Source organism: Elephantulus edwardii, unplaced genomic scaffold, assembly GCF_000299155.1.
Source record: "Elephantulus edwardii isolate Elephantulus edwardi_28Jun2011 unplaced genomic scaffold, EleEdw1.0 scaffold00065, whole genome shotgun sequence".
Taxonomy (NCBI): Eukaryota; Metazoa; Chordata; class Mammalia; order Macroscelidea; family Macroscelididae; genus Elephantulus; species Elephantulus edwardii.
In genome coordinates, this window is record NW_006399815.1 from 13,849,383 (window position 1) to 13,863,048 (window position 13,666).

The window sequence follows — 13,666 nt, forward strand, 5'->3', positions numbered from 1 at the left end:
CCAGATTTCTTGGCACAACTTGGTGAGCACGTCCAGGGCAGCATCTGTTAGCTGAAATATGTCAATTGGTATACCATCTATTCCTGGGGCCTGATTTTTTGCTATTTCCTTCAAAGCAGCTTGAACTTCTTCATCACTGTAGGCTCTTGCTCATATGTTTTTTCATGAAGTTCTTCTGTATCTGCCAATTCTTTCGATACAGTGACTCAGTATATTCTTTTCATCTTCTTTTAATGCTTCCTGAATCATTAAGTCTGCCTAAAGCATCCTTGTTTATAGCAACTTGAGGTTTAAATTTGTTCTTCAGTTCCTTGAGCTTAAGAAATGCTGAGCGAGTTCTGCCCTTTTGATTTTCTGACTCCAACTCCTTACACATTTCATTGTAATATTGTACTTTGTCGTCCCATGCTGCCTTTTGAAATCTTCTATTCAACTCTTTAGTATCTTGAATTCTTCCTTGTGCTTTGGCTTCTCTGCACTGCAGTGCAATTTTTAGAGTCTCTTCTGACATCCATTTTGGTCTTCTGTCTTTGCAATGGCCGTTTCACTCTTCCTGGATGATACCCTTGATATCCTCCCACAACTTGTCTGGTCTTCGCTCATTAGTGTTCAGGCCTCAAAACTGTTCCTGAGCTGGTTCTGAAATTCAGGTGGGATAGACTCAAAGTCATATTTTGGTTCCCATGAACTTGGTTAATTTTCCTCAGCTTCAGTTTGAACTTGCATATGAGTAGTTGGTGGTCTGTTCCTCAATCAGCTCCTGGCCTAGTTTTCACAGCTGATATTGAGCTTCTCCAGCAGTTCTTTCTGCAGATGTAATCAATCTGATTCCTATGAATACCATCAGGTGAAATCCATGTATGTAACCTGTGTTTATGTCTCTTAAAAACATATTTGCCATGAATAAGTCATTTATTGTGCAAAATTCAATCATCCTTTCTCTGCCTCCATTTCTGTCACTGAGTCCATGTTTTCCAACTACTGAATCTTCTTCTCTATTCCCAACTTTTGCATTCTACTCACCCATTATTATCAATGCATCTTGGTTGTATGTTCGATCGATCTCCAACTGTAAAAGGTGGTAAAAATCTTCTATTTCCTCTTCCTTGGCTCTGGTCATTGGTGCGTATATCTGAATGATAGTGGTATTCACTGGACTTCCTTGTATGCGTATGGATATTGTCCTGTCACTCACAGTATTGTACTTCAATATGAATCTAGCAATGGCTTTCTGAACTATGAAAGCAACTACATTTTTCCTCACCTTTTCATCTCCAGAGTAATATATCATATGATCATCAGACTCAAAATGCCCCATGCCAGTCCATCTCATCTCCCCAATGCCTAGTATGTCAATATTGCTCTCTATATATCTGAACTCAACCCATTGTTGTTGAGTCAACTTTCCAGCAGGTTTTTGGAGCTATACATTGCATGGGAGGAGATTAGTAGTCTTTCTTAAATAGAGATGTTAGTGAATTGAACTTCCATAGAGGTACCACCATTGATTAGCAGTGTAACTCTCTACATCTGCGCAACCAAAGAGAGAGTAAAAGGAGACAAAAGATGGGACATAGGGCACAGGGCCATGAGCATCTCTCTGAAAGGGCCAGAGTGAGAATAGCACAGCCCCTCACTGCCTCAGAGCCAGAGGGAGGTAAAGATCCCATAGCCCAGCACCACAGTGCCTCTAGAACTACACCAGCAGCAAGAGGTTCATTTATTCACTGTTTACTCACAGTTGTAGTACCGAGAATGGGGTTTATTAGGGAATTAATAAACCAAAATTAGGGAAAGTTGGGGAAGCAAAGGATATCACCCAATTAAAATCCATATCTTAGTCCAAAGGCACAATTCCTCAATCAGTCTAGGCTCCGGTGTCAGTTCAGCAACACAAATTCAGTAAGCCTCTGGTTTCCTCAATCGTATAAGCAAAGTTTGCCTCAAAGCAGTTAGAAGTAATTTTCTCCTTAATTATCTGTCAAGCACACCAAAACCTTTAACTGTGGTCTTTATCCCAAGGCTCCTGTGATTACAGCTTACCACAGTTTCTCCACAGCAATGCTAGACTTTCTCCACCACTATCGCCAGGGTCTCACTACCAGGGTCTCGTTCTCCCTCAAGTCTTGCTGCTTAGTATGAGTAACACATCTCAATATTTGCCATACTTTGTTGTGATCTTCACAGTTGCCTTTACATACTCAATAAAACACAGACTTGGATACTCAATAAAACACAGACATTCTTCTGATACTTTCTTTCACTCAGGATCCATCTGACAGCAATTATAGCCCTGGTGCCAGGACCTTGTTTAAATCCATCTTTAATTTCTGGCAGTTCCCTGTCAATGTACTTTCTCTTTTGAGGGTGATTTTCAGCAGTATTTTACTTGCAAGGATATTTATGACCTTGTTTGATAATTTCCACATTCTGTTATATCACCTTTCTTGGTAATGGGAACAAATAAGAATCTCTTCCAGTCAGTTGGCAGGCAGCTGTCCTCCAAATTTCTTGGCATAGACTAAGGAGCACATCCAGGGCTGCATCTGTTTGTTTAAGATTGTCAGTCAGTATCACGTCTATTCCTGGGGCCTTATTTTTTTTACCAGTTTCTTCAGCACAGCTTGAACATCTTCCTTTGTTACCATTGGCCATTTTTTATATGATGTTTTCTTAAATTTTTCAGTGTTGACCAGTTCCTGTTGGTACAGTGACTCTGTGTATTCCTTCCACCTTCTTTTAATGTTTCTTAAATCATTCAAGATTTTGCCCTTGTCATCTTACAGTATTTCAACTTGAGCCTTGAATTTAGTTTTCAGTTTTTTCAGCTAGAGAAATGCTGAGTGAGTACTTCTCTTTTTATTTCACACTCTCTTGTTGTTGTTAACTGCTGTCAAGTCGAGCATGACCCATAGCAATCCTGTGAACAAAAGATCTGAACCCTGTTTTATAACATATTGTTGTTTCTCTAAGTTCATAAAGCTTCCAGAGACATATTGCTTAGAAAGTGGATGCCATTCCTGCTTCCAAGCCTTTCTTAATCTGGGAACTCCACCAAACACTGTCCAGCATGGGTAACCATTATGGCATTTGACACACCAGTGGCACAGTGTTCAGCATCACAGCAACTCCAAGTACAGCAGATTGAGAGACCAGTGCTGTACCACTTAGCAGAATGTTCTGGCCCAAACACAATTAACACCAGGCCCAAGGGCCCAACCAGCTTTTAAATACAAAGGCCAACCCACCAGGTCCTGATTGACCTCAAATAATAGTCTTGCAGCTCATTGTTAGCTAAGTCCAGCAAATTCAGTCAGCTCACACACATGACTGCGAATGAAATAAAAAAACCTGACCAAACAATCCACACCTTACCCTTAACCAAAGCAATAGAACCCACCTTCCAGAATCCAACTGCTTCACACATGAGCCTCCAAACTCACAAGCTCTCTTAGTAATCTATGTTCAGATTTTCTTGTTACATTTTAATCCACATTACTGATTTTCATAAATATTTTTATATTCCTGATATAATAAATGTATACACTATGATTTTTCTTAGAATGTTCTTTTATGTAATTGTTTCACAGGAAGTAAAATTTATTATTTTCAAAACCATCCAGCTTACACAGACCTGCTATTCAATATAGTTTATTACTAAAATTACCATTGAAATACAATACCAGTTCATCTTTAGCATGTAAAGCTATCTGAATCCCTTCAAAGTCATCATATCAAATTTCCTATGTTAAGGCATTGAAATTCAGTCTGATTACTCACTTTGTCAATTAATTACATATTTGTTTTAATCTGAAACTTCACATAAGACTCTAAGAAAGATTCTATTCCCTTCAGATTAAATCTGAGGAATATTTTCACTGCTTAACAGTCCTGATAAGCTTATTACTTTTTTTGCCTGAATTTTTACCCAAGAATGAAAACTGTTGACTTACCCATGACAGGACAAAGTTCTCACCTCCTGGACCTGCCCACATGCGTCTGGCTTAACCACAGGTCTCAGCAGTGGAGCCCACACTCAGCAAGCATTTATAACATTTACCTCCTTGAGAGTCCTCTGATTTTATAAAAGATTCTTGTTTTTAAACAGAATTTGTCGTCATTTTAGCTTTCGGAGTCCAAATCACACACAAGAAGCTGTGTGGTCTCTAAATATTTCACTAGTCCATCTTTGTGCGTGTGTGTATGTGTTAACTCAGATGTTTCCATCATTAACTATACTGTTAAGGTCTGACTGATGTGATTTATTCCCTTTAGTGATGTTACTATTCCCAAATTATGAAATATGAATGCTCCTTCAGTGTTATATTTTATGAAGAAAAACAAACTTTCCTCTCTTAGATTTTGTTTTTTATAGTCTGGTTTTTAGTCCTAAAATGTATTTATTTTTTCTGTATTATCATCATCATCATCTTAATTTTGTTCTCCCTTTTTTTTGTCCCCCCACACACTAATATTACATTTTTATTCACACCATCACAGGTTGTTGCTTATCTTTGTGAAAAATAAAAGTCATTTTTAATTTCTCTTTTAATTCAGAATTCTCACTTTCCCCATGGCCTAGCTTATCAGTATACCCTGTTTATGAAGATATTCCCAATTTGTTAGTCATATTAATCTTGTTCTATTCCATTTTTCTCCTTCTTCCATCATAAATTAGAATTGAATAATGTGGCGTATCAATTTTTTAGCAACATCCCAAATTTTAATAGGCATGCAAAAATATACTACTTGTGATTTCTTTTTTTTAAAAAAAATAGAATTTCTTTTGCTATTGAGCACGTTGTTGTTGTTGTTGTTATATGCCACCAAGTTGCTGCAACTCACAGCAACCCTATGTACATTGGGTCTGAAAACTGCCCTATCCTGCACCAATCTTATCATCTCAGACAAATCTAATCCTATTTCCCCAGTCACTGAGTTAGTCCATCTCAGCCTGGGTATTCCTCTCCTGCACTGTCCCTCCACTCTTCCAAAAATGATATCCTTCTCCAAGGACTGGTCCTTCCTGGCCACATGGCCAAAATATGTGAGATGGAGCTTCAAAATCCTTGCCTCCAGAGAGCAGCCTGGTTTCACCCTCGCCAGAACAGGCCTGTTTGTTCTCCTGGCAGTCCAGGAGATGTTCAACACTCTTCTCCAGCACCAAAACTCAGATAATGCTTCTATCATCCTTAGTTATTGGATGCACCAGCTCTCTGATGCATAGAAAGGAAGTGCAAAGACAATGGCCTCGATCAGGTGCACCTTGGTCTCCAGACTGGCATCACTGTTCTTCAGTACTGTGGAGAGATCCCTGGCTGCTGATTTTCCTAATGCAATTCATCTTTTGATTTCCTGGCTGCTGGTGTCAAGAGTGTTGAGCAATTCATCTTTTGATTTCCTGGCTGCTGGTGTCAAGAGTGTTGATTGTGCAGCCAAGCAAACTAAAGCTGTTAACAATTTCAATCTTTTCACCATCTTTCCTGATGCTGCCAATCAGCCCAGTGGTGAGAATCTTTGGTTTCCTGGTGTTTAGCTTAAATCCATATTGAAGACTACAGTCCTTGAACTTCTGCAACAAACACTTCATGTCCTCTTCAGTTTCAGCAAGAAAGGCTGTGTCATCTATATAACACAGGTTGTTGATGAGTCTTCCTCTGATCCTGATGCCACATTCTTCCTCATAAAGTCCAGCTTCTTGAATGGTATGTTCTGCATAGAGATTGAAAAGGTATGGAGATAGGCATCCTTGATGCACAACTTTACTGATGCTGAACAGTGCTCTGTTCTGACTACTGCGTCCTGATCCAAGTATAGGTTTTGCATGAGCACAGTTAAGTGTTCTCTGGGATCCCTATTATTCTCAAGGTTAGCCACAATTTGTTGTGATCCACACAGTAAAATTCCTTTGCATAGTCAATGCTGCCCCAGACATGCTCATCAAGTTGCGCCAAGAAATCTGGAGAACAAACACTTGACCAACTGAAGAGATCTATATTTGTTCCCATCCCAAAGAAAGGTGACCCAACAGAGTGTGGAAACTATAGAACAATCTCATTGATTTCATATGCAAGCAAAATTCTACTGAAGATTATCCAAAAATTACTGGAACAACATATCAGCAGAGAACTTCCAGAAGTCCAGGCTGAGTTTAGAAGGGGTCGTGGTACTAGGGATATTGTAGCTGATGTTAAATGGATCTTAGCTGAAAGCAGAGAATACCAGAGGAATGTCTATCTGTGTTTCATTGACTATGAAAAGGCCTTCAACTGGTGGATCATAACAAACTGTGGCTGACTCTGAGAACAATGGGAATCCCGGACACTTGATCTTTATAATGCGAAACCTATACTTGGACCAAGAGGCAGTCATCAGAACAGGACAAGGGAACACTGCATGGTTCAGAATTGGGAAGGGCATATGCCAGGGATGCGTCCTATCTCCATACCTTTTCAACCTGTATGCAGAACAGATTATCCAGGAGGCTGGGCTCTATGAGGAGAAATGTGGGGTCAAGAGTGGTGGATGATTTATCTATAATCTGCGTGATGCAGATGACACAATCCTGCTTGCTGAAACTGAGGAGGACCTGAAGCGCTTGCTGCAAAGGGTCAAGGACTGTAGCCTCCAATATGGATTGAGGCTCAATGTCAAGAAGACAAAGATTCTCACCACTGGACCAATTGGCAGCATCAGGATGGATGGTGAAGAGATTGAGATTGTTCACAGCTTTAGGTTGCTTAGCTCCACAGTCAACATTCTTGGCACCAGTAGCCAGGAAATTAAAAGACGTATTGCCATGGGAAAGTCTGCTGTTAGGGACCTCTCCAAAGTACCAAAGAGCAATGGTGTCTCTTTGGAGACTAAGGTGCGTCTGATACAGGCCATGGTCTTTGCTATCACATGTTACGCATCAGAGAGTTGGACAATGACTAGGGAGGATAGAAAGAGAATCGATGCCTTTGAACTGTGGTGCTGGAGAAGAGTATTGAGGGTACCATAGACTGCTAGGAAAACAAACAGTTTCATCCTGGAAAGGGTTAAGCCAGGTGGCTCCTTGAAGGCAAGGATTCTGAGGCTTTGTCTAACATACTTTAGACATGTTGTGAGGAGAGACCCGTCCTTGGAGAAGGACATCATGCTTGGGAGGGTGGAGGGACAGCACAGGAGGGGAAGGCCCTCTATGAGGTGGATTGATTCAGTGACTGGGATAATCGGGATGGGAGTGTCAGAGGCAATGCGATTGGCACAAGACAGAGCAGAGTTTAGGGCTTTTGTACATAGGGTCACTATGAGTCGCAAGCAACTCGACGGCACATAACAACAACAACAACTATCAATGAAACAGATAGACATTCCTCCGGTTCTCTGCTTTCAGCCAAGATCCATCTAACAATGGCTATAATGTACCTCGTGCCATGGCTGCATTCTGTTGAGTCATCACTTTTGTAATGGGAATAAATGCAGATCTCTACCTGTCAGTTGGCCAGGTAGTTGTCCTCTAAATTTCATTGCATAATCTAGTGAGCATGTCTAGGGAAGCATCTGTTTGCTGAAATATGTCAATTGGTATTCTATCAATTCCTGAGGCCTTGGTTTTTGCCAGTTCTTTCAGAGAAGCTTGAACTTCCTCCTTCATCACCATAGGCTCTTGATCATGTGTTGTTTCTTGAAATTCTTCTGTGTCAGCCAATTATTTTTTCCTATAGTGCCTCCGTGTACTCCTTCAATCTTCTTTTGATTCTTCCTAGGTCATTCAACATTATGCTTTCAGCATCCTTTAGCATTGCAACTAAAGGCTTGAATTTGTTTTCCAGTTCCTTCAGCTTAAGAAATGCCAAGCGTGTTCATCCCCTTTGATTGTTTTTATTCCAGATCCTTGCACATTTCATTATAATACTTTGCTTTGCCTTGCTGTGCTTCCTTTTGAAATCTTCTTTGCAGCTTCTTAACTTCTTGATTTTTTTGGTTTGTTTTGCTTTGTGTCATGGCATTCTAGTGCAATATTCAGAATCTCTTCTGACATCCATCTTGGTCTTTTCTTTCTCTTCTTTGTAATGACTTTTTTGCATTTTTCATGAATGATATTCTTGATAGCCTCCCACAACTCATCTGGTCTTCGCTCATTAATGTTCAAGCTTATGCCTGTTCCTTAAATCTTCTAAATTCTAGAGGGATAAACTTGAGGTTAAGCTTTGGTTCTTGTGGATTTTATTTGATTTTCTTTGGTTTCAGTTCTTCAGACTGAACTTGCAATATGAAGAGTTGATTGTCTGTTCCAGGATAGCTGTTGGCCTAGTTTTCACAGCTGCTCCAACAATTTCTTCCACAGATGTAGTCAATCTGATTCTTGTGTAGACCATCAGGTGAAGTCCATGTGTACAGTCACCATTTATGTTTCTTATAAAAGGTGTTTGCAATGAATAGGTCATTGTATGGAATTCTATCATTCTGTCTCCAGCCTCATTTCTGTCACCAAGTCCATGCTTTCTAGCTACTGATACTTCTACCCTGCTCCCAACTTTTGCATTCCATTAACCCATTATTATCAAAGTATCTTGGTTGCATATTTGCTCAATTTTTTGACTGACAAAGTAGAAGTCCTCTTTTCCCTCCTCTTTGGCCCTGGCTGTTGGTGTGTATTTTTGAATGATAGTAGTATTAAGAGGTCTTCCTTGTATGAATATGGATATTATCCTGTCACTTACAACACTGTATTTCAAGATGCATCTAGAAATAGCCTTTTTTAAAGTATGAAAGCTATTCCATTTTTCCTCACCTTTTCATCTCCAGCATAATAGATCATATGATTACCTGATTCAAAATACCATGCCAACCCATTTCATTTTGCTGATGCCTACTAGTGTGTCAGTATTTATGCTTTCCATTTCTTTCTTAACAATTTCCATTTTTCTTCATTCATCTCACGTTCCATCTTCCAGTCAGTAGTGTCTGTGCACTTCTTCCTCCTTTGTCATTCCCAGTGAGAGGGTTCTGCCTCTGGTGCCATATCTACTAGTCTATGCAATTCAACAATCCCTCCATTTTCTACAGTTCAGCGACACTGACTGTGCCACAATTCTCACCCTCCTTTTTCTAAGTTGTTTCTCATCTATTAACCTTAATTACAGCTTCTAAGATTCCTGTGTAATCTTTTTACTTGCTTTTGTCAATTTTACTTCTTACACATAATTCTTCATTCATTATTCTCAACTGACACTTCTTTTCCTTACTAATTAAGCAGCATCTTCCTTTTAAATTATTTCAGTTTAACAAAGGAGAAATTATTTCCTTCATTATTGATTCAGTGACTGGGGTACTCGGGATGGGTGTGTCAGAGGCAATGAGACTGGCACAGGATAGAGCACGGTTTAGGGCTGTTGTACATAGGGTCGCTATGAGTCGCAAATGACTCAACAGCACATAACAACAACATACAGATTGGAAAGTGATGTCAAAGATTATCCAAAGATTCCGCCTGGGCTGCTGACATTCAGGTCCAGGCTCTCCGCTGAGCCATGGAGTCTTCTTCCAAGCCTTCCTCTTATTGGCCCACCCAGCCATGATCCTAGAAGACTTACTACTAGTTTCTGATAAAGTTTCAAGTATATATTCTGTCTCTTCTGTGAGGTTAGAAATGCTGTAATGGCAGAAATTCTCTGTATTTCATTGGATTCCATATAAAGAAAAACATAATTTTGCATAATTTCAGTGAACAAAACAGAAATAAAGAAACCATATGTTTGTAAAGGAAGCTCTGGTGACCTTGTCCGTAGGAAGTTTCATGGCTAAGCCAAAGACTCTATGGCTCGCTGATGGTTCAAATCCACTAGCACCTCCACTGGAGAAAGGTGTGCAGTCTCCTTCTGTTCCATTTACAGTCTCAGAAGCCCAATGACAGGTCAGCAATGAGTCAGTTCTGATGTAAAAATATTTGTAAATGAAGTTACAGTTTTATTATGCAAACCAAATCTATTGCCATCAGGTTGATTCTGATTCATGACAACCTTGTATGACAGAACAACTGTCCTGTGGATTTCCAAGGCTATAAATCTTTACAGAGTCAAACATCTTTGTCCCATAGTGTGCTGCTAGGTCCCAGCCATGACATTTTTGTTAATAGTTGAGTCACACTTAGTGAAGTCCAATTCACAGCAACCCCACCAGCCTTTGAATTAGCAGCCCCACACGGTATATATTCTGCCACCAGTGTTCCTTACTATGCCATCAGACTACTATCTTAAGTAAAGAGAATTTCATTTGTACTGCTCCTTATGAGGTATATGTCTTTTGACAACCTAATCTAATCTACTATGCTTTGGGGGTTTTTAAAGACTGTTGGGTTCTTGAATCCTATAATTTACTTCTTTTTCTGTTCTGCTTGCTCATTCCTGGCTTCTCATTCCATACAGATTCTTTTCTTTATGCATTTCCCTTCATCGTTTTCCTTGAGCCTTCATGAGAAGTATTTCTGTGATTGTCCCTGATATTATTACTTGTAGACATGTCTGTAAGAATGTTGATTCAATAATACCTTTCCCTTACTGTGAAGATTCAGTAGAATTGAGAAATGCTACTCAGTTCTCTAGCTGTTAGGCTTATTCTGCTTTAAACTGCCCTTAAAATATGCCTTCATATTCCTAGTTTGGATCGGGCCTTCTGTTATACATCGAGTCACATGACAGCACTCCACAGCAGTTGTCTGTGTCTGGGTCAGCCCTTTCGCTCTGCTACCCGGTGCATGTCATCCAGTGGTCAGCAAGAACACACTCTCTAGACCTCCTAGTCTGACCTGCGTTGTACTACTGGGCACTGACACAGAAGGGCGGTTTTCCCCGTCATCCATAGACATCTCTTGTGGACATGCTTCCCGTTCTAGATGTGAGATTTCATGGGTCAAACTGCACTTTCAAAAGAGCTTAAAAATCATCTCAAGAAGCTACATGCCCATGTAGAAGGCTCATAGCCAAGACCTAAACCCAGATCTTCAAACTCTCATCCAAAAGTCTTTCTGTAATTGTCTCATCAGTTTCTCTTTTAAAATTGTTCTCTACCTTCAAATTTAAAACCCATTTAAATTGGGAATGAGATTACAAAGGAAAGCTACCTTGTAATATTATACAAAAAAGACACAATTTTAATTTTACAATTGCTTTACATTTTATTAATATTTGTAATGTACTATTACAATAGATTACACAAAAGTCATATATTCATTATCTCATTCACTTAGGATTGTTCTGCTGAAACCTAGAAGCCTCAATGTCATTTATGCCTTGTGACTGTAATTTATTAACAGCGATAATCTTAAGGCAAAACCTCATAAAAAAAAAATCTCAAAAAGTTTAAGGGAAAAGAGAAACAAATTAGCCTCTTAGTGTGTCAGATGATCTGAAGTGCTATGGAGAATAAAAGATACAAAGACCAAATGAAGGTGGAAGAAAGGTTATTTTAAGACCAAAAATCCAGATAGATCTGTGGCAATTATAAGTTATGTATTATAAGTTATGGGTTATATTTTGATGGTTAATCTTTTGGAATTTTCTGACAGGTTGGATGTTAGGTATAATAGTAAAAGAAATTCAGTGCTCGTGTCGGCAGCACATATACTAAAACTGGAACAATACAGAGAAGATTAGCATGGCCTCCTGCACAAGGATGACACACAAATTTGTGAAGCATTCCTTAATTTAAAAAAAAAGAAAAATTCAAGAAAGACTATGTCATCCATTGTAATTGATTTTAGAAATACAAAATTAATAAGAAAGTAGTTACTCCTTGATTATTCTTCTTTGATAAAAAATTATTTTATACTGGTTTACTCATAATGTTCATATACATTGTTTTTCACACTAGATCAATCCCATTTCCTTTACCCACCTGTCCTTCTACCCATCACATTGTGCGACCCTATGGTTACCCCCTCATCCATCTTCCTCCCTCCACTCCTTCCCCCCACCCTTGGATCCTCAGGCAGATATTACTAGTTATCTATTTCTACAGTAATGATCTTATACAATATATGTCCTATGATACTTGATTATTATTAATTTTTGGTCATTATGTTGTTGTTGTTTTTATATTCTCTTAAGTCAGAAATGACTGATAGTGGACCCCATAGCAGATTTTAAGAGGCAGAAAATCACACAGGAGGAAATTTCCCATTTTTCTGCTACGGAGAGGCTAGTAGATTTGAACTTCATGCCTATGGGTTGGCACTGCACCTCTTTATCACTAGGTTACCAGACTAGTGACCTCAGTACAGTGAATGCATATAAGGAGGAATAAATACCCGTAGCTAGGGGAGAAAACAGAGGCAAATGGCTAAAGATTAAATGTGAGCTACATCTCATTTTGAGTTTGGCATTACATGGATTGAATTTGAAACAAATTATATTTATAGAGTTAGAACAATTAAAATATACTGGAAACAGTTTCTTTGTTCCATTCATTACTGTGGTTATTCATAATTCATCAAATTAAAAAGTCAAAGCCAAATGCTTTCTTCGTTCTAGACATACATAAACATATAAAGATGCTTTTCAATTTCAGGAGCCTTCTTCCTATATGCCGGATTTGCTGCTGTTGGACTACTTTTCATCTATGGCTGTCTTCCTGAGACCAAAGGGAAAAAATTAGAAGAAATTGAATCCCTCTTTGACAACAGACTATGTACGTGTGGCACCTCAGATTCTGATGAAGGGAGATATATTGAATATATTCGGGTAAAAGGAAGTAACTATCATCTTTCTGACAATGATGCTTCTGATGTGGAATAACGTTCAGCTCCTGATATATTTAGTATTTAAACAAACTTGGGGGAGAAGTGCAGCAATTGGTAACCTCACTGCCCTGCTTATAATCTGGCTCATTCCACAGTGTAGTTTTGAATGATTCATATTCTAGAATATTTGATTAGGCGGAGGATACAATCGTGATAAAATTTTTCCTACAAGCAGATATGTAAAAAAATATATTTCTAGAGATTTTAATCTAATAATTCTTGAACCACTGTGTTCCTTCCTGAGATAGTCTAAAATCAATATTGTACTCAGTGACTTCAGTGGTATCCTTTTTACCTAAGATAATATTACAATTATTAGTGGCAACAGAGTCAGCACTAAACTAGAAGAATTCTTTTAAGTGTGACATACTGATAACGAAGTATTCTTGGATATGGTGCAAAATATATAGCCTGTGGTTCCTTATCTATGAACAGCTATAGAAAGTAAATCCATTTAAGTTTTTGTCATTAAAAAATACCACCTTTGAATTACACATTTTTGTCTCTCTTCAGATCTCGAAAAGATCAGAGTCTGATCCGAAACATGATCATTTTGAATTTGTCATAATCAGGTCTCTTAAGGGTTATTTCTATACATGGTTTTTGCATCAGTGGCAAGTTTTAATAAATTATCAATGTCGTATTGCCAAAAAAGGGAGAAGCAAATTTGTATGGATCCCTGATTAAGGCATAGGTATACAGCTGTAACACGAACCAGCTCCAGGTGTTCAGCTGTTTTTCAGGGCCAGTTTTTGTTCATGCCAAAATCATCTGCTAATCACCATGCCTTTTTGCTCATCGACTCCTAAGTCCTACTAGTGTGCCTTCATTTGTGTTCTATAAATAACTGCTAGCAGACTATTTTCCCCTTTCTTTTAATAA

The 13,666-nt window shown here is 38.8% G+C and overlaps 1 protein-coding gene across 1 annotated transcript in view; it reads left to right on the top strand.

Moving 5' to 3' along the window:
• The window catches only part of SLC2A13 (solute carrier family 2 (facilitated glucose transporter), member 13), a 582,019-nt gene extending 568,754 nt beyond the window's left edge, over positions 1 to 13,265 (top strand). Inside the window, exon 10 of the mRNA XM_006888200.1 lies at positions 12,553 to 13,265. Coding sequence (XP_006888262.1) covers positions 12,553 to 12,779 — 227 coding nt within the window. The 3' untranslated portion in view covers positions 12,780 to 13,265. The remainder of the gene's footprint in view (positions 1 to 12,552) is intronic.
• The last annotated feature ends 401 nt before the right edge of the window (positions 13,266 to 13,666 follow it).